This window comes from Vigna umbellata, chromosome 8 (assembly GCF_029865625.1).
Source record: "Vigna umbellata cultivar VRB3 chromosome 8, Vumbellata_1.0, whole genome shotgun sequence".
Lineage (NCBI taxonomy): Eukaryota > Viridiplantae > Streptophyta > Magnoliopsida > Fabales > Fabaceae > Vigna > Vigna umbellata.
Genome location: NC_142172.1, coordinates 14,347,169 through 14,368,466, shown reverse-complemented (window position 1 = coordinate 14,368,466; position 21,298 = coordinate 14,347,169). Strand labels below are relative to the sequence as shown.

General features: G+C 34.2%; 1 protein-coding gene across 1 annotated transcript; it reads left to right on the top strand.

Annotated features, from left to right (window-relative positions):
• Positions 1-1,430: 1,430 nt before the first annotated feature.
• PAS1 (FKBP-type peptidyl-prolyl cis-trans isomerase family protein) lies at positions 1,431-20,933 on the top strand. Its single transcript, XM_088096190.1, has 21 exons — positions 1,431-1,634; positions 2,359-2,502; positions 2,610-2,694; positions 2,825-2,894; positions 3,276-3,373; positions 6,075-6,197; positions 6,505-6,537; positions 7,724-7,782; positions 7,891-7,975; positions 8,486-8,644; positions 9,354-9,411; positions 9,767-9,915; positions 10,109-10,206; positions 16,140-16,209; positions 16,775-16,834; positions 17,500-17,556; positions 19,192-19,260; positions 19,392-19,469; positions 20,050-20,151; positions 20,235-20,306; positions 20,404-20,933. The coding sequence occupies exons 2-21, from the start codon at positions 2,432-2,434 to the stop codon at positions 20,674-20,676; spliced, it is 1,869 nt and encodes a 622-aa protein (XP_087952316.1). The 5' UTR covers positions 1,431-1,634; positions 2,359-2,431; the 3' UTR covers positions 20,677-20,933.
• Positions 20,934-21,298: the final 365 nt, after the last annotated feature.

The window sequence follows — 21,298 nt, the reverse complement described above, 5'->3', positions numbered from 1 at the left end:
TCCGTTAAAGAGAATAAAAAATATATAGAAATAATTATAAAGTATTTGAAGTTTTTATTTAAAAATTTGAAATTATATAATAAAAAAAATTAGTTTATAAAGATAGTTTTCTTGAATATTATAAACTATTTTTTTAATGAATATAAAAATATAAAGAGTAAAAGAGGTAAAAATAAGTGGATATGAAAAAAAAAAGTATATTATAATTCAAGCTGTTAATAACTCAAAACATCCTTTTGAGTCACATTTACTAACTTAAAAATAATAACATAATTTATAGTTTACTTTATGTTCAAACCACTTTATTTAAGAGTAATTTAATTTTTAAACACTAAACTAATAAAATATTTTTTACCCCATTTTTGTTTTAGACTATTTACTTTTTCTATATAATACAATTTAGATGTTAAGATGATATTATTATCCATCCTTTTCATTGTTAGATGATGTATGTTCATGGAGAGACTTTTCTAACTTGGATTGTGCATAAAGGGTGTTTATTGAAAGAACCATTGATTTGAGTGAGGATAATTTGGAATAGTTGATAATTACTTTTAAATTATTTTACTTTTAATAAAATACATTTTACAATAAATGATAAGTGTTTTAATTACATAATTCTAATATTGAAATGTTAAAATTGATTTTGGATCTATATTTTTGAGTTGTTCTTATAATTTTTCCTATTTCTGTAATATTTATTTTATAACTACTTTCTTAATCCCTCTACAAACATGTGTTATAACTAAAAAAAATGATTAAGTGAAAATATGAAAAATTTGGAAGGTACAGAAAAGAATTCATGGAGTGCATGAAACAAATACTGATATTATTTGTCCCCCTCCATATTTCAAGGCCTATGAATGAACATTGAAAAATACTTTAAATTGTATAATTTAACTATTTATTTTAAATTGTATAATTTAAATTTCATGTTTTCATATCCAAATGTATTACTTAATTCAAAAGCATATTTTAATTTCAGAATATATTTTCAAACTTTATAAATTTCAAATACATAGTAACAAGGAGAGATCTATAATTTATTTTTGCAATTTTCAAACTACACACATGTAATCTAAATCATTGACACTAGGAAAATATACATACATTAGGCACATGTTCACTTTTTATTATTATTATAATTATAAAAGTAAATTAAAATAATTTTATAATTTTATTGTAGTAATGTTTATTTTTCATTAGATAATGTTTTATAATAACAGTTCTTTTAGTGTTAAAAAATAGTTAAATTAAAAGAAAAAACGTAAAATTAAAAAATAGAAAAAATTTAAAGAAAAAATCATTTAAAGGATTATTTTAAAAAATATTTAAAAAATAAAATTGAAACTAAACCAGTGTTGCAAAAAGCAATTGTCATCTAATGATAGACTCCACCAAAAACATAAAAACATTTTTTTTCCCATCCTTTTAGTAAGTATCAAAGCTGATTCATCCCCGCCCACACTGTTCGTGTTTAATTTTTCTGCAATTCTGTTCACCTAATTCGAGTTGCTTGGGTGTTTTTTCTAGAAGCTTCTAACTCAAAGCCTCCTTTGACCATTGAATTTAACTTCGCTTCATTGAATTCTTCGTCTTCTCAGATTGAAGTCGATATTCATAGCTGCATTTCTGTATGTATATCCCCTTAGTTTTTTCATTCAATTACTTTCTATTCTGACGACCCTTTTTTCTCTAACAGTCTTTTAATTATGATTTTGTTACGTGTTGGGAATGAATGCTTGTTAACTTTTGAAATCTATGTTGTTAAATAGTTGAATTAGGGATTTTGGTAACTATGGAGATACTATGATAGTGTCGGGGTTGCGTATTGTGTGTCTTTGTTGTGATCCAAGCCACAATTAGGGCTGTGTGATTGACCGCTTCATCTTGGTTGTCTTGAAATTTAGTCTTTCTTCTATTCTCTTGAGTTCGACATGTGGGATAATTGTGTGAATAAGGATGAAAAGTGTAAGACACAGATAGTTCTAGTGAAATATGGAAAAAGTGGTTGGTTACGATGAATTTTGCATGCAATTAAGATTTTAGTGTTACCTGAATTTTGACTCTGTTTTAGTATTAATTGAAGCTGATACAGTGCTGCATAATTATTCTTGGATGTTATGTAACTTTTGATTCCAATGTGAGAAATAAGAAATTTATCTATGGCAATTATGTATGTTAACTTTGGGTACAGGAATGTCATATGATAACTTGTCAAGACTCAGTACTCTTTGAGTCGAACTTAATGTTATCTGTTTGGATGTGTGATGTCTGAACATTGAGCACTGAAAGCAACCCTGGATGATTTTTGTTTTATTGATTTACTTGTAACACTTAATTTTCATTATTCTTTAGTCATTGAACCAACAAGATAAGATCCGGCGGTTTGTACTACTGTCTAACTAAGAGGAGAAGGTGATCAGTGACTATGACCGCAAATGAAGATGCTGCACAGGAATTTGAGCCAAAGAAGAAGCCACCGACAGAGGATGAGAAGAGGTAATTATTCTTTTTTTTTTATATATATTTTTGTGCTTTGGCTCTGATGGTTTATCTTAGGTCGTCATTGTTGCTTTTATAAGTGTTGTTTCTTTGTTAAAATGAAGGAAGAAGAAAATTACGCCTGGGAGTTTGATGAAAGCTTTGATTAGGCCTGGTGGGGGTGATGCTGGACCGTCAGATGGTGATCAGGTTATTTCTGTTTTTCTTGGTTTTGGATGTGAATTCTTATGTTATGTGTAGGCAATATAGAAATACATTGGTAAGGGAGCCAATGGTTTAGTGTTTGCTTCAGTGGCTTGATTTTTATAATGTGTCTCAGATTATCTATCATTGCACCATTCGAACTTTGGATGGAGTACTTGTGGAATCTTCCAGATCTGATTATGGAGGTGAGGTGAATTAAGCTTCTTGGGAGCTTTTCGGTGTGTTGGGTTTAAAAAGATGATAATCTCTTATGTTGATTTTGTTTAGAATTTGTTATTTTATCAAAATTGGTTGTTTTTTATCCTCTATTTTTCGTACTGCTTTTGTTATTTTTGTTTGAAAATTGACACAGGTTGAAAACTTCTTGTTAGTTCTTTTTGTCAGTTCCTTTTCCGTACAGATACTGGACTTGAGAACTAAATTCCATAGTTAAACGCCCACTTATAGGAAAAAAATGGAATTGGAATTTTAGAATCCGTGATTAGTCTTTGGGTATGTGTCAGATTGTTGTCTTGTGTAGTTGACCTAGTTGTTGGGTTTGATAACCTTTTATGTCATTGCAACAGGAAAAGGCACTCCAATAAGGCATGTTTTGGGCAAAAGCAAGATGTTATTGGGCTTACTAGAAGGAATTCCTACAATGTTGAAGGGCGAAGTGGCAATGGTAACATACTAATTTTTTAATATTATTGCCTTTGATATCTACGGTTTTCCTGGTTACTATAAGCTAAAGTCATCTTTGTCTCGTGCTTAGTCCATTTTATACTCGAGCTTCTTAATGGTCTTCATTTATTATGATTTTAACTTAAAACCTTAAGGTAAAGCATGCTGCAACGCAAGGAGATTTTTGTTTCATTGGTATATCTAGATTGACATTTTTCCAAATTGATTTTGGACAAGACGGAAAAAATTAACAAAAAATTGAAAAACTTTTGATTTATTTTTCATAAGGTATGTCCACGTGACACGAGTAAAATCGTCAATAAAGGTAATGAATCATTTGGCTCCAGAAATAGATTCTATGACAGGACCCCAAACATCAGAGTGAATTAAATCAAATGGAGAACTACTCTTTTTATTACTAATAGACTCTTTTTATTACTAATAGGATAAGATGCACGATGATGTTTTGACAACTGACAAATATCACAATTAAAAGACTCAACAGACTCCTTGGTAAACAAATGGGGAAATAAGGACTTGATAAGATTAAATGAAGGATGCCCAAGCCTTTGATGATGTAACCATATTTGGGAATTTTCCCACGACTCAGATATAGCTTGTTGACTCATGATTTTTGTGTTGCTTTGGTTATCAGACTCCAAAAGATACAACCTACTCTGCTCCTTAGTAGTTAAAATCATCTTTCATGTGGCAAGGTCCTCAAAAACACAATAAGTTGGGAAAAATGTTTCTGAACAATTGAAATCCTTAGTGAGTTTTTGCACAGAGATAAAACTATTAGCTAATTGAGGAACATGTAAAACATCCTTTAATACAATAGATGAGTCCAAAATTATATTCCCATAGCCACATATAGGTATACCCTGACTATTCGCAACTGTAATAAGTTGTTCTCTATTTCTTTTACCATATGAGTTGAAGGACACGAAAAGGTGTCATGTGATCAGTTAATCTTGAATCAAGGATCCAAATACCTTGAGATAGATGACCAATAGTATTGAGACAAATCTTACCTTTCATGGACAGAGTACATGTTCCAGAGGGCTTACTCATTGATTCAACCATTGCTTTCAAGTGCTCGAGTTCCTCCTTACAAGCTTTCATATCAAGATTTGGTGGTGGTGAAGGACTAGATTGATTAGTGGCTTCTTGTTTTGAGGTAGTATGATTTACCCATCTTTGAGTAGACCCTTTGTTGTTTCCCATGCGCTCGAGAACATTATGTCTTCCATGGAGTTTAAAACATGTTTCTTTGGTATGTCCAGTTCTTTTACAGTATGAACAATAGTCCCCATGAGTACCTTTTTCAAATGACTTTCCCCCAGCATTTGTTGCCTTATGGACTCTCTTTCCAGTTGTCATGGCAGAGCCTGTGTTGGAGGTCCCCCCATCAAGCATGACAGTTCTCCGAGTTTCTTCTCCTTTTACCATAAAAAAAACTTTTGATAGGGATGGTAATTTTTCTCTTCCTAAGATTTGTACTCGGATTGGGTCGTACTCATGATTTAGGCCACGGAGAAATTTAAAGATTCTATCTTTTACCACGACTTCAGCCAGTGCAACAACATCTGTTTTACACATCTTTATTGTTTGGTTCTGATCTAATTCATTCCAAAGTCCACTCAGGATTCTGTGATATTCTAAACAGAAAGGGAGCCCTGTTTCGTATTAAAGATCCTGCTTTCAATGTCATAGCATGCAGCAAAATCCTTTTCTATTGAAAAAGTACTCTGTAAATCATCCCATATTTCTTTGGCAGAAGAATGAAACATAATTTCTATTTATCTCAAGAGTCATGGATTGCCACATCCAAGTCATAATTAGTGAATCTTCATTGTTCCAAATTGGAAAATGAGTGTCGTTTGGTCCTGGTCCTCCTCCATCTATGTGATCTAGTCTTGAATGCCCCTTGAGGATCCTTCGAATGTACTGGCTCCATTGTAAGAAATTCCAACCAATAGGCACCCACCATGATTATTCGGACCCAAAGGAATAATTTTTAATTCAGACATCACGTAGACTTGTGGGTTACACCGGGAAAAGGAGCAGAACTTAAAACTCAGATGTACTCAAATTTGGGCCAAGATCGGGAGTTTTGATACCAACCTGAAAAGGAGAATGATTTTATTATTTTCATTCATGACAATTACATTCTCCTTACCTCTATTTGTAGCAATTTAATCTTCTAAAAAAGGGAAATAAAGAAACAATGTACTAAAAAAATAATCTAGAAGATCATACACCTACTTATTCTAATTAGGAAGATTCTATAGATATTTTCTCTAATTAAGAAAATTCTGTAGATATTTCCTCTAATTACAACACTAACAATGGAAGTTCTAAGTGTCATCATCATCTACCACTTCTACTATTATAATAATGCAGGAGGAAAATTGACTATTACCTGGTATTTCTATTTTAATGAATTCAATTGTTGATTTTCTTGAACATTTTTTTCTTTGTTTGGTTTTGTCTGCGCTCTTATATGTGGTTTTTGTTATGGATTTGAGGAATCATTTGTAAAATGATTATTGTTGTCTTGAACATATTAATGGTTTGAGTAGTGCATAATCCTACGGGAATAATGAAAGTTAAATTTTAATGTTTTGTGGGGCCTTCCAATGGTCTCTTGGGGTATTACTTTTCTGGATCCTTATCAGATTGTATATTTATTCTTGCAGTTCAAGATGAAGCATCAGTTGCATTATGGTGAGGATGATTGTCCTATTACCGCTCCTGATGGTTTTCCCAAGGAGGATGAACTTCATTTCGAAATTGAGCTGATAGATTTTTTCAAAGCTAAGGTAAGGATGTCAACTTTGATTTTTGTTTTTATTCTAATGTTTGTGTTCTTTATCTTTGTTATCCTTCTAATGTACCAAAATTAAAATAATTAAAATAATTCTTCTCATTTGTTGCTCTTAACAGTTAAGGGTTTTGTTTTTCCAGTTTCTTTTCATTATTATTTTGAAATTCATCAGTATTATTGCTGTGTTTCCCATTACTACCGTCCCAGTTTTCTCAATTTATGGTTTTTTATTCTTTTCTAAATAACTATTCCTTGTTGGATCTGTGTTGTAATCCTCATTTGCCATTTGTGTACATTTCCAGGTTGTAACTGATGATTTGGGAGTCGTAAAAAAGGTAAATGGATAGAAAATATTGGTTCTAGTTTACAAATTTATTTTGCACGTTTCTATCATCATGGATGGATCTCATGGGAAGTATGAATATTAAACCCAAAATGGAAAAGAAAAAGGAACCATGACTTGTTGGACTGACACAAATATTCAATGCATCTCCAATTAGGTGAAATTGGAATTGTTTTCCTTTCTTTGAAGTTTTAGGCATCCTTTTAAAGTTGTGTTGCCAAAATTGCAGGTGAATGCAGCGATGATTGTGGTTGCATTGCATTTGCAAACATTTAATTTAAAACATTGCTTAATGTATTATAAACAATAACTCTTAGAATTACTCATCTAAATACAAGGTAAAGGAAGAACAAAACCCGTGAAAAAAGTCAAGTGTGATGGAACGTAAGTCAAAACAGAGGTAACATTGGGGAAAATTTCACCCAGAAAACCCCCACAATGATATTATATGCATACAATTGGGTTTTTGAAGGATATATCAAGGTAGGGCCGCTATAATATGCAACAAAAGCTGTTAGGAAACTGCTCTGCTTTTTGAATCCCATAGAGGTCTAGGGCGGTTTTGCTCTGTACTGTGTTGTAGCATGCTATTGACTATTATGTTAAGAGAAAGCATGAATATGTTTTTTATTTTTTTTTATCAGGTTTTATACGTTTTTAGCTCTGCAAAAATGGCAAATTTTGGGTTTAGTCCTTCCATTTTTTTACTCTTTTGGTCCTTGTAAAATTAATTTCATTTTTAGAACTCCCCTATAATCGTTTAGTGATGATGTAGCATGCATTTAGACATGGTACATTAGTGACCACTTCAAGATAGCATGCGAAATGACATATAGATGTGTTTCATGTCCTTGGTATATGGTGATAGGGACCAATTTCAAAACATTTATATTGTGATTGGAGTATTTACAAATATTTAAATCTTAGGTATTTAGATACAGGAAATTTTTAGTAAATTGGGGGATTTTCCATAATTTGTCAGAAAGTTTGCCTAAATATTTTGGAACTTTCATATAATTTTTACATCATGTGTATATCTTGTGAATGGAAAGCTGAAACTGAATAGAAGCATTTGATCTGGAAAGATCTTGCGTGTAGGAAGAAGGTTCGGTCAATGTTATCCAATAGTCTTAATCATGTTCATTGTTTGTTTTCTAAGGTTAGCTCTCTGAATGTAGGTAGTGCGAGAAGGGAAGGGTTGGGAATCTCCGAGGGAACCTTATGAAGTGAAGGCTTGGTAAAACAAATTTTTGTTCCCTTTTTCCTATTGTTCATCTCATCTCATGTCAGTTCATATAACGGGTTGATGCTAGTTTCTGATGATATTTTGTTTGGTTGCTACCAGGATATCAGCAAAGACAGTTACTGGGAAATTGATCATGTCGCATACAGAAGGAGAACCATACTTGTTTACATTTGGAAAATCGGAGGTATTTAAATCACTTTGTGCATTTGTTAATTGTAATGATGATAATTATATCATGGTGCTATAAACCTTATAATGAATTGGTCTCTGTTAAGATTCCAAATATTTTGGTCAGGCCATTGTTAGAATAGGTATTCAATATAGGTAGAACATAGTTGTATTGGAAGCTGTTTCATGCTGTACCTATGAGCTGTACCTATCTCTGGACCTTGGTTTCTACTTTATGCTTTTGATCTTTGATCTTCCCTCTACTCTATAAGAATTCTATCATTATAAATATGAGATCATAACAGAGTTGTGATTAAGCCCTCTAAAATATATTTTCTCTTTTATTAATCTTAAGTGCCATGTTTTTTTTCTTATTTGCTGATCACAGCCAGCCATGTAGCAACCTTAAAATAAATAAAAATGACAAGGAAACAAGTAATTTCGTAGTCATTGTTGTGCTTGCAATATCTTCAAAATGCTTTAATATTAATATTGATTTCTTTGTCCTGTTCTTTAAACAAATCAGCTACCTAAGGGCCTTGAAATGGCAATAGGAACAATGGTTCGGGAAGAGAAGGCTGTTATATATGTTACCACTCAGTATTTAACTGAGTCTCCTCTGATGCCTGTAATAGAAGAGTATGATGAAGTGCATTTTGAAGTGGATCTGGTTCACTTTATTCAGGTGAGCAACACCGTCCGCAATAGAAATCATGGTTTATTATTGAACTTGTTTGTTGTGGCATGTATGTGTAGTAATAAATATTATAATGTGATGGAGAGTAAACTTTTCTCAGCATTCTTCTTTGTTATCTACTATAGGAGTTATGAGGCATTCACTGATATGACTTTCTTCTATCCTGAGTGCCCATAACCAATTTTTAACCTATATATTTGGTTGCTTTTATGGATGGAAGCACTAACTGATTTGCTATTAGGACTTGTAATTATGGTTTTATGTTTGACAGTCATATAGGAGTACCTCATTAGGAGCTATAAGGTTGGTCTAATGGTAAAAGCTGGAAGGGAAGGTGGGAGAGGTTGTGGGTTTAACTTCCCCACTAACATTTGGGAGATATAATGTTGGTTTGAAGGGTTTGAAGGGAGGGTGGGAGAGGTTATAGGTTCAACTCCTCCCACTAACAACCTAACAACTAACATTTGCCTATAAAAAAAATAAAAAAATAGGAGTACCTCATTATATTTTTCAGTGTCTAGAGGTCATGTTTTGACTATTAGCCACACTGGCTTGTCTTTGGAAGCCTATTCCGAGACCTGAATTTTATCCTTCATATTATTGCTAGAGTGTCTGAAACATGCCTTGCATTTATAATTTTTTTTTTCTTACCAAGATGTCAATCATATGAAATTTCATCTTAGTAATATATCATCAGGTGAGGGACATGCTTGGAGATGGGCGCCTAATAAAACGCCGCATTCGTGATGGCAAAGGTGAGCCTCTAGATTTATTTTACTGCTACCAATCTTACAAGGAGATTTTATAAAAGTCTTCATAACTTCATTTTAGTCTTTAGCTAAGGAATGAATGAATAATAAAGAAAGATATGTGGAGAATGCCTGGTCAATGCTTGAGTTTATATTAAAGATGTTATGATTATAGTACAAGTTTGTAGTTACCATGTTTTGTTTTTCACAATTTTATTATTGTTCTTTTGTTAAGGTGGCATGTTTGGAGAAGGAACTGATTTTTTTTTTTTTAATTTTATGCTTGTATCACATTGTTCAAATTCCTGTTGGGTTTGTTATTCAAAGTCATGTATGATATTGATTTTTTTTTATATAACAGGTGACTTTCCCATGGATTGTCCCCTTCATGACAGTCTACTTCGTGTTCATTACAAGGGTACTGTTCTCAATGAAGAAAAGAAGGTATTTTATGATACAAGGGTGGACAATGATGGTCAACCATTGGAGTTCTGTTCTGGAGAAGGGCTTGTGAGTTTCCAGCTTGAGCATAAATAAAGTCAAGTGATATGTTTTTTTTATTCTTTTTATAGATTTTGGTGTTTGGAAATACTTGATTTTTAGTATTTATCTAGAATGTCTGCCCTTTCATATCAATGCTATCAATGCAAATACATCACATTGCATTGATTATTGCTTTGGACTCTCATTTTCTGTGTTTTAGGTACCAGAGGGATTTGAAATGAGTGTTCGTCTGATGCTTCCTGGAGAGATAGCTCTCGTTACATGCCCTCCTGACTATGCCTATGATAAGTTTCCAAGGTCATTGATGAAGAGCACCTTTTAACTCTATTGTGTTTAACCAATAATTTAGGTTTCTTGAAGCATTTAAGTGCAACCAATTGCAAATGGAATATGGTTTCTATCTTAATATCACTTGAGAAAAAAAAATGAGAAAGTATACCTTTGAGAGCTTAAAAAGGTCTACATTAGGTAGTTATATCTGTATACAATAGATTTGTTTGATATAATAATGAGAAATGAAAGAGTAAAAACCAAATAATCCTAGGTACAAATAGCTTCTGAATAAAGCTTATTTAGCTTACTTTGAACTTATTCCAACACCCCCCTTCAGGCTAGAGCAAACAGATTGAATGCACCAAACTTGAAATAAATAAATTCAATCTAAGGTCCTCTAAAAAATTTTGCCAAATACATTTGCAATTTGATCATTGGATCCAACAAACTCAGTACCAATTTCCTTGGATAACAACTTTCCTCTAATGAAATGACCGTTGATATTTTTGTTTGGTCTTCTCATGGGACATAAGATTAGCAGTGATGTGAAGAGCTGCTTGATTTTCTCAATACATCTTCATTTGCTTAATCTAACAAAAATCTAGTTCTTGGAGAAACTAGATAAGCCACACAAGCTCACAAGAGATTTCGTTGCTTGTACTTAGCTTCAATAGTTCATCAGGTAACTATATTTTGTTTCTTATAGTAGAGCTTTTGTCTGTTGGAAAACATGCCAATCGGCATCACAATATCCAAAGATTTGAGTATTCGCTTTATCTTCATAAACCTATCTTGGAGCCTTTTTGAGGTATCTTAAAATACAAATAACAATATTTCAATGATCAATACAAGAAGTCTACATGAACTGACTCAAAAAGCCAACTCCAAAAGACAAATCTAGTCTGGTAATAGTAAGATAAACAAGTTTTCCAAGTAGTCTTCTATAACTTTTTGGATTAGAGAAAGCTTCACCCATTCTGCCATTAATTTATGATTTGAATCCTTAGGACTATTCATTGGTAAGTCAATCATAGATATCTAGAATATATTTATGAGAAATTACAACACCTTCCTTTGATTGGGCTGCTTCAATGCTCAAAAAGAACAAGACCTCCAAGTTTGTTGGTCCAAAATTGATTGCATAATTGTTCCTTAAATGGAGAGATTCTAGCAATATCATTACCCTAATGACTATATTAAGATACATTATTAAGTACACACATTTTCCAAGGAAGGTATGAAAATAGATATCTAAATTATCTGCTTCATTGTGTTACAGTCCAAAGGTGTTAACTATGTGGTTGAACATTCCAAACCAAGCACATGGAGATTACTTTAGACCATAGAGAGAGTAACACAATTTATAAACTAGACCAAACACTCACTTAAGATTGAAAAGAAATAATTCTTGAGGGCTTAATTGATCCCTCTCACAATCTTCTATTTATAAGAATAAATTGATACACATACATGATAAATAGGGTAACCCTAGACACAATATAATCATGATAAATAGGGTAATCCTAGACACAATATAATCATGATAAATAGACACACTATAATGATGATAAAATAGGATAAATATCCTAACACTCCCCCTCAAGCTGGAGCATACAAATTGTATGTACCAAGCTTGGAACAAATAAACTCAATCCGAGGACCCCTTAATGACTTGGTCAATACATCTGCGAGTTGATCGTTTGACCCAATAAACTCAGTACATATTTCTTTGGTCAACAACTTTTCACGAACAAAATGACAATCAATTTCTATATGTTTAGTCCTCTCGTGAAACACTGGATTTGATGCAATGTGGAGAGCAGCTTGATTGTCGCAATACATCTTCATAGTATGGATGTCACAAAATTTAACCTCTTGAAGGAATTGTTTCACCCATATAAGTTCACATGTTAATGATGTCATTGCCCTATACTCGGCTTCTGCGGTTGATCGAGCTACTACATTTTGTTTCTTACTTTTCCATGAAATAATGTTTCCTCCCAGAAAAACACAATATCCTGTTGTAGACCGTCTATCAATAGGTGAACCTGCCCAATCTGCATCACAATACCCAGAGACATGAATGCTTCCTTTATCTTCATATAACAATCCTTGCCCGGGAGCCTTCTTTACATACCTTAGAATGCGAATGAGAGCATTCCAATGGTCAACACACGGAGCCTGCATGAACTGACTAACCACTCAAACTGCAAAGGATAGATCTGGCCTTGTAATAGTGAGATAAATAAGTTTGCCAATCAGCCTCCTATACCTCTCTGGATCGGAGAATAATTCACCTTCTTCTGTCCTTAATTTCTGGTTTGGGTCCATGGGACTGTTTACCGGTCTACAATCAATCATGCCTGTTTCTTGTAATATATCAAGAGCATACTTCCTTTGGGAGATTACAACTCCATCTTTTGATTGCGCTACTTCAATGCCTAAGAAGTATTTGAGACTTCCAAGATCCTTGGTTTGAAAATGTCTACACAAGTACTCTTTTAGTTGAGATATTCCAACAGCATCATTTCCTGTAATGATAATATCATCAACATATACTATTAAGTAAACACATTTCCCGAGAGAAGAATGACAATAAAAAACTGAATGGTCTGCTTCACTGCGTTTTAGCCCAAATTTTTGAACAACGGAGCTAAACTTTACAAACCAAGCACGTGGGAATTGCTTGAGGCCATATAGAGATCGATGCAATTTGCATACCATACCAGACTCCCCCTGAGCAACAAACCCAGGAGGTTGCTCCATATAAACTTCTTCCTCAAGATCACCATGTAGGAAGGCATTCTTGATATCCAATTGATGAAGTGGCCAGTGACGAATGGCTGCCATGGCAAAGAAGAGACGAATAGTAGTCATCTTGGCTACAGGAGAGAAAGTGTCACAATAATCAAGACCATAAACCTGAGTGTAACCTTTTGCAACAAGCCGAGCTTTGAGCCGATCAATTTCACCATCAGGGCCAACTTTAACTGCATACACCCATCGACAACCAACCGCCTTTTTTCCTGGGGGAAGGGGCACCAGCTCCCAAGTATTACTGTGGTCAAGAGCCTGCATTTCTGCAATCATAGCTTGTCGCCATCCAGGATGATCAAGTGCTTCTTTCACATTCTTTGGTATAACAACAGAGGACACTGAGGATAAAAGAGAAAAATAGGAGGGCGACAATCGATGATAGCTTAGAAAATTATAAATGGGATGAGGGTTCCGAGTGGAACGAGTACCTTTTCTGAGGGCAATAGGCCATGCTGAATCATTTGCACCAGGAGGCGTGGAGGAGGTGACGTCCTCGACCTCCTCGTCCTCCTCCTCTAGTGCCACGTCCTCCTCTTCCTCGTGTGGCAACCATGACAGATGGTTCCACTAGTTCATGCGCTTCTTGAGTTTGAGATACCGGGACACGCAGAAGGTGAGTGGTCAATGTTTCCATAGAGGGGACCTCATGACTAGTTAGAAGTTGATCTCTGAGATGATCAAAATCGGGATGTAGGGCACGAAGGATCAACACCATGTAAAATTTGTCTAGTTTCTTTTTGATATCCTCTAATGGATCTACTTCCAAAAACATCCTAAGTTCTTCGACAGCAGATTGGGCTTCAGCCATGAAGGACACCATATCATGGTCTGCCATTTTAAGAGATGCAAGCTTGTTCGTAGTGTCATAAAAACGTTGAATATCGTTGGCATAAATGCTTTGGGCTTTCTTCCAAAAGGAGTGACAAGTTTTGAAAGCCCTCAAAGATACAAGAAGTTTGGGTTCCACTGATTGCCATGACAGGGCACACAACTGGAAATATGCTTGTTTCCACTGATCAGCTTTTTCAGTAGGCACATGGCTTCCATCTCGCTCAAGGTGGTCATAATGCCCTTGGCCAAGGAACCACATTTCAACGGCAGCAGACCATGATAGATAATTTTTTCCATTTAGCTTCTCGGAGGTAATTGATGGACTTCCAGAGAAGGAAAGAGTACTGCCAAACGCCATTTCTGAAGAAGACGAATAGTACTAGCGAGGAACAAGAAAACCCTAAGGGTTTAGACGAAGGAAACTGTGACAGTGATGGATGACGGTGGCCGACAACGGCTGGCGGTGGCCGGCGGCCGGCGACGGTGGCCGGCGACGGACGACGGTGGCCGACGGTTGACGGTGGCTGGCGGCGGGCAGCGGCGGGCAGTGGCGGGCGACAAAGAACTGTGGCGCCGGACATATATATATTACGAGACAGAAACCAGAGCGGGATCGACCCGCTCTGATACCAACTTAAGATTGAAAAGAAATAATTCTTGAGGGCTTAATTGATCCCTCTCACAATCTTCTATTTATAAGAATAAATTGATACACAAATACATGATAAATAGGGTAACCCTAGACACAATATAATCATGATAAATAGGGTAATCCTAGACACAATATAATCATGATAAATAGGGTAACCCTTGACACACTATAATGATGATAAAATAGGATAAATATCCTAACACACTCCATGAGTAACAAACATAGGAGGTTGCTCCATGTACCATGTAGACTTCTTCCTTAGATCGTTGTGAAGAAAAACATTTTTAATATCTAATGTACTAAGAGACCAATAACAAATGCTATGGCAAAAGAAAAGTCTGAAAATAGTTATTTTTGTCATTGGAGAGAAAGTATCACTGTAATCAAGCTCACAGATCCAAGTGTATCCTTTAGCACTTTGTGGCGATTAACTTCACCATTGATCCAACTTTAATGGCTAGACCTAATGACAACCAACAGTCTTCTTTCTCTGTGGAAGATAACGTAATTCCCATGTAATGTTGTGCCCAAAAGCCTACATTTAAAAAATTGTGTATTGTTGCCCTCCAAGATGGTCAAGTGGTTCTGTCAAATTTTTATGAATAATAATAGAAGATGCAGAGGATATGAAAACAAAAAAAATAGAAAGGACACAATTTGCGATAGCTAAGAAAATTATAAAAATAGAATGTGGATTACGAGTCGGGTGAGTATTGAGGGACAAGGGGCCCACTCAAATCATCATTATCACGAGCTGAGGTATTGAGTGATGATTGAGAAGGACTTGATGAAGGGGACTCACCTTGGAGCATTGGACTAGCCATTTGGTTCATGTGTTGATAGGTAATAAAAGGTGGTGATGATGTATGGAATTTTGGGTTTCAAAACCAGGAAGAACAAAAGACCCAGCTAAGGGCACATAAGACATTTGAGATAGAATGAATATCCTGTATAGAAGGTGGGAAGAAAGGAGTTGGTTCAGAAAAGGTGTTATTAGTAGACATATAACACATCTTGGTTTCATAAAAATAACATTGATATCCTTTTTGAATGCAAGAATATCTCTAGAAGGCACATTTGATAGCTCTAGCTAAGTTTTGTAAACCGGAGACATTTCATGAACAAAGCATACACAACCAAAAACATGGAGAGAAATATGAAAGAGGGGTTCCTTTTGCAAATAGAATGGAGTAAGGAAATTTATTGTCAAGTGGAGAAGAAGGTATTTTGTTGATGAGAAAACAAGCAATTAGGATAGCACTACCCCAATAATGGACATGTATATTTGCACCAAGCAAAAAGATACGAACAATTTCAACTAAGTGTTTATATTTTCTTTCAGCTATATCATTTAGTTGAGGTGTATGAGGGAAAGTAGACTATTGTAAAATGTTGTTTGGGTTTAAGAGAGTACAAAAATTAGAGGACAAGTATTCTTTGGCATTATCACTTTGTAAAACTTTTATTACCTTGCCACATTGATTTTTGACTTCTTTAAGGAAAGACATAAAGATAGAAAAAATAGGTACTACCCAACACAGCTTTTGAATAAAGCTTACTTAGATTACTCAAACCTATTCTAAAAATATCCACTGTCATTCTGTTCTATCTCTATGCTGCATGATATCATTGACATACTTCCTTCTTTTATGACCAGGCCTTCAAATGTCCCTGAGGGTGCTCATATTCAATGGGAAATTGAGCTTCTAAGTTTTGAAACGCCAAAGGTATTTTTTCAAATTGGTCAGTTAAATTCATGTTACTTACTAAAGTAGTTACATATATGCATTTACCAATTATAAGATCTGTGGTACTGCATGGTGGTGAATGTTAGGTGAAGTATTGCAACAGAAAAAACAAGTGTTAGAAATCCCAATGCTGAAGTTAGGCTTATGTAACCACTATTGGTATGATCAATTATATATTATATAAGTACGTGCAGATCAATGATTGTAAGTCAGTTTTATTGGATTGAATTGTGTATAAATCCATTTTCTAAGATTTATATTCTTTATTTTTATTTTTCAGTTTGGTTTGCACTAAGTAAATATTCTTGAATGAGATAGATTTCAGGTTTATTGTTTTTTTATTTTGGTCCCTGGCTGAACCATGATAATCATGTTAAACAGCGTAGGATAAATAATACATACTTGGTTTAATACTTTTTCAAATATATAATTATGTTACATCAGTTTTAAATCTTTATCTGCTATAGTTTCTATTTAAATTTTTTTATCATATCCTTATAATGATGAAATGAGTAATGCATTATGGACTTTATTCTTATTACAGGACTGGACAGGATTGGACTTTAAAACTATAATGAATGAAGCTGAAAGCATCAGAAACACGGTATGCAGTTGAACCTGCATAATTTTCCTTGCTGTTTCAGCTTTGTTTGCGAGATACTAGTTAAAACCAGAAAAATAGTCAACTAAGTTGACCACAGTTACACTGGATTTATTGGAAGTTATTTGAGAACTAGGTGGCAATTCTACCTTTTTCCTTGTGTATAAGATTTTATTTGTGTTTTTGTTGTCATTCTTGTGATTCACTGTATATTTTGACAATATATTTTCCTACATTGGGAACTTCCATAACATCCATGTGAACTGTGTTGAGCAGAAATTTGAGAATAAGAAAGGGGAAACATTTAAGCTGTGAAGGCTGTCTTCAATGGTTATAGACCTTCTGTTAGTGATCCATGATTACTGCTCACTTTGCTATGCTGAAATAATCATAAAATAATTGAATAATACAGGGAAAGTTCATTGAGAATCTCAATATTTTTTTTTTCTAAAGATTATTATTTTTTTAAAATATACAGATTATTGTTTTCTATCTAATCTTTCCCTCCTTGTATATAGATTTAAATAATTTTGGCTTCACTGTGGCTTATTTGATTAATGCTCATTATTTGTTTTCATACTTGTACTACAATCTCTTACTAATGTATTGGAGAATGTTGAATCAAAATGAAAGAAAGTTGAATGTTTCATTTTATTATTGTTTTTCAGGGTAACAAGCTGTTCAAACAGGGGAAATATGAACTTGCCAAGGCAAAGTATGAAAAGGTAATTGATCTTTCTCTTTTGTGCTAAGTTGAATCTGATACTCTTATGTACTTCAGATAACAATTTTCTCATAGAAAATTTAGTCATTGGGGTAAAAGTTTTGGATGGACTAGTTGTATGAGCTGCCATAATATAGCCTGCTAGAAACCGGGTATCTAAACATTATCATCATTGAATTGGTCTTCAGCTACACCTCGGTCTTATAAGGCTGGGAGAGTTAATGATTAGGATTTGAATCCTAGGTTCTCCCTTCCAAGGTAGTCAAAATTGAGATCTTACTCATGATTGGAAAGTGAAGTATGGATTGTACATCAGGAGATCGTAACATCCTACAAAAGTTATGAAGTTCATATATCCACACTCAAAATCATTATTTCTCACTTGAAACTCGTAATTGAACTTCAATATTATGACAAACAAAAAACAATATAATAAACATATAGTCAGTGAATAGGTGTAAGCATCCCATTATGTAACAGTAACTCCTTCCTTGTTACAAAATAAACCAATAGTTCCATTCTATTTCGAAATAGGAATTATATCCTTCAAAGCAAATAATCTCGTGGTCATACTCCTATTTAGTGTAGGAATAAGGAGAGGGGAATTTTGTGGTTTTTGGTATTTATAGTATATAAGTAGGTGCAAACCTCACCTTATAAGCCGATTTTGTGGGGTTAAGTTAGCCTTAAAGTCCATTTCTTAACATGGTGTCGGAGCTATGGTTAGAGCTTATTCTAGCGATATTTGTTGTTTGTTGGACATATTATTCCATCCGTTATCGGACCACCCATTAATGTCTAGTCTCATGTTCGAGATGTATATACTCGGCGTGAGGGGGTATGTTGGAAGTTCCACATCGACTAGAGATAAGATCCATTTATAGTATATATGTGGGTGCAAACCTCACCTTACAAGCCGGTTTTGTGGGGTTGAGTTAGGCGTAAAATCCACTTCTTAACAGTGACAATAGGAACAGAGGCTGTCGCAACAAATTTTAGGAAATGGGGTGCACTAGGTTACATGGTGTTTTTAGGCGATGTGGTGTGTGGGGTTAAATGATTGGGTTTTGAAGGTATACGAACTTGGGCTTAAGTTTTAGGTTAGAAAATGGGTAATGCAACCCAACCCATGAAAATAACCTAGAAACAAAGAAAGGCCATGAGAAGCATAGCAAGAAAGTTCACGAGGCACTGTGAGGAGTGCCATGGGAGGTGTTATTAGGATCTGACAAAATCACAACCTGAAGAAATGTGAGCTCAAAAAGAGAGGAGGAGATCGTAGACGCATACAATCTTACGCTCTAGAAAACAATTTTGACTGTCTTGCTCCATGTCCCAGTCGCATTGGACCTATAGTTGTGTTGAGAAGAATTATCAGCTAACAGCAAATTAGTTCTCTTTTATTGTGTTGCTTTTACCAACTTTGTTCATACTTGCCAATGAATTTGCTGTCCTTTGATTTGAATACTATGATATTTTTTTTTTGTTTCTGTTGGAATATCTGACTTTGTTGTTTGAATTGATTTGTATATTCCATGATAATTGGATTTGTATTTTTGCTTGGACTTTTGTTTGTGGTTCTAAATGTCTGACTATGCCATCAAACTTATTAACATTATGTGGTAGTTTGTAACAGTTGCTTCGAGAATTTAATCATATCAATCCTCAAGATGATGAAGAAGGAAAGATTTTTACAGACACACGAGTGAGTGATCTTTTATCCCTTTCCCAGTATATTAAAGATATGAAGCATATATTACCCAACATAATTAAGTTTGGTGGGTTGATTTAAATTTAGACTAAATCTGTTTGTCACTTTTGCTGCTATTATTGAAGAATTTGCTACATCTGAATGTCGCTGCATGCTATCTGAAATTGGGAGAATGCAAAAAGTGCATTGAGACTTGCAACAAGGTATGTTTGATGACCTCAGCTATCATTTATCTATAATTTTATTTCATTGGATGAAACACACCTCAGTTGATTTTGGTACGTTTGGATAGTAAAACAACGTCATGGATTTTATTTATAATTAGGAATGTTCTGTAGCAATGCTCTAACCTAGCGATGTTTCTTGGATGGGGTTGAGGGATTTGATGAATAAATTTATTGTAAGTCTATGAGGGATTTTAAGCTGCACACTTTTCAAGTGAGCTCTTGTATGTAACTAACTGAGTCAATCACCATGACTTTCTACTTTCCTCGAATTAATTGCTATTCCATAATCAAATGTTTGGTAAGGGGTTAAAACTTAAAGGAGTAAATATTTTCATTTTTTTAGTTGTTACACTTCTGTTGGAGTAAAATCCCTTTTTATTTAAGGATTTCTTTTTTCTTCAGAAAACAATGGGTTTAAAAAGAGAACAAAAAGAGAAATGGCATGAATAATACAGTTGTGCTATAAACAGTGTTTATTTTCCTCAACTCTAAAACTAGATGGAAACTTGTGTCCTAAGTATTTGTCACTGCCTGTTTTCGTTAATGAATCATGCAGGTTTTGGATGCAAATCCTGCACATGTCAAGGGCCTTTATCGTCGTGGAATGGCCTACATGACTGCCGGAGATTTTGAAGAAGCCAAGGCTGATTTCAAAATGGTACATATCTTCATGTGCAACTGGTGTAGCATTTAAAGCTGTACTGTTATCCGTTTCTAAAATCACTTTAATGCTATTTTTAGATGATGAAAGTTGACAAGTCAACTGAATCAGATGCAACTGCAGCTCTTCAAAAACTGAAGCAGAAGGAACAGGTGGGTTTGAACCCAGTAATTTGGATTATGTGCTTGATTTGAGACATCACTGAAGGAGAACTCTTCACACTTTATTCTCATGTCAATTGATCTGCAGGAAGTCGAGAAGAAGGCTAGGAAACAGTTTAAAGGCCTATTTGATAAAAAGCCTGGAGAAATTGCGGAAGCTAAAGCTGATGATGATGAAGATCAAATAACAAGCGAAAGTCAGCAGAAGGATGAAGCACATGGGGACTCTGATGAAACAAATTTCGAGGATTCACATGAAGGTCCACCTGAGACACCTCGAACTAGGTGGTTCTCTCTCTTTTGGCCTTCTGGTAGAAGACTTTTTGAATCTCTTGGGCTTAATAGATGTGCCATACTTTAATTTAACTGCAGAAACATGTGGTAGTTTGTCATACAATATAATTTATAAAGAAGGCATTCCAGATCATTTTAACTTAAAGAGTGAGAGTTTAGGTATTTATAAGTTTGATGTTACTTCGGGGAATTTCATGCTATCTGCCGAAGGATTTTTGTGTTCAATTTTTACATTGTAATGTTTAAAACCATATATTGAATTAAAGAAACTGTTAAGCAAGTTGGAAATACCAAAAGGTGAACAAACTGGAGCAATTGTTTGAAGTGCAGCCATATCCTCTTGTTATTGTAGGTTGTGTCAGGAACCAACACTTTTATTGAAAAACATGAAAAGAACAAGAAATATACACAGTAAAATCTTCATTCATAAAGAACTAATGCTATCAATCTAGAAAATGAATATCCCCTTTTTCCTTACATCTAATTTAATACACTTTCAACCCTTAACTAATTTCATATTGTTTAAATAGATTATAATTTTGGAAAACTTTTGCATTGACTAAATATGCATAATATTTAATTTTTTAAATACCAATGTTGGCTAACACACAAATAATGATAACTTATATCTTAATCAATTCTTCAAATGTTTCATGTATCATTTTAAGTATGCAATAAACCATATTAAA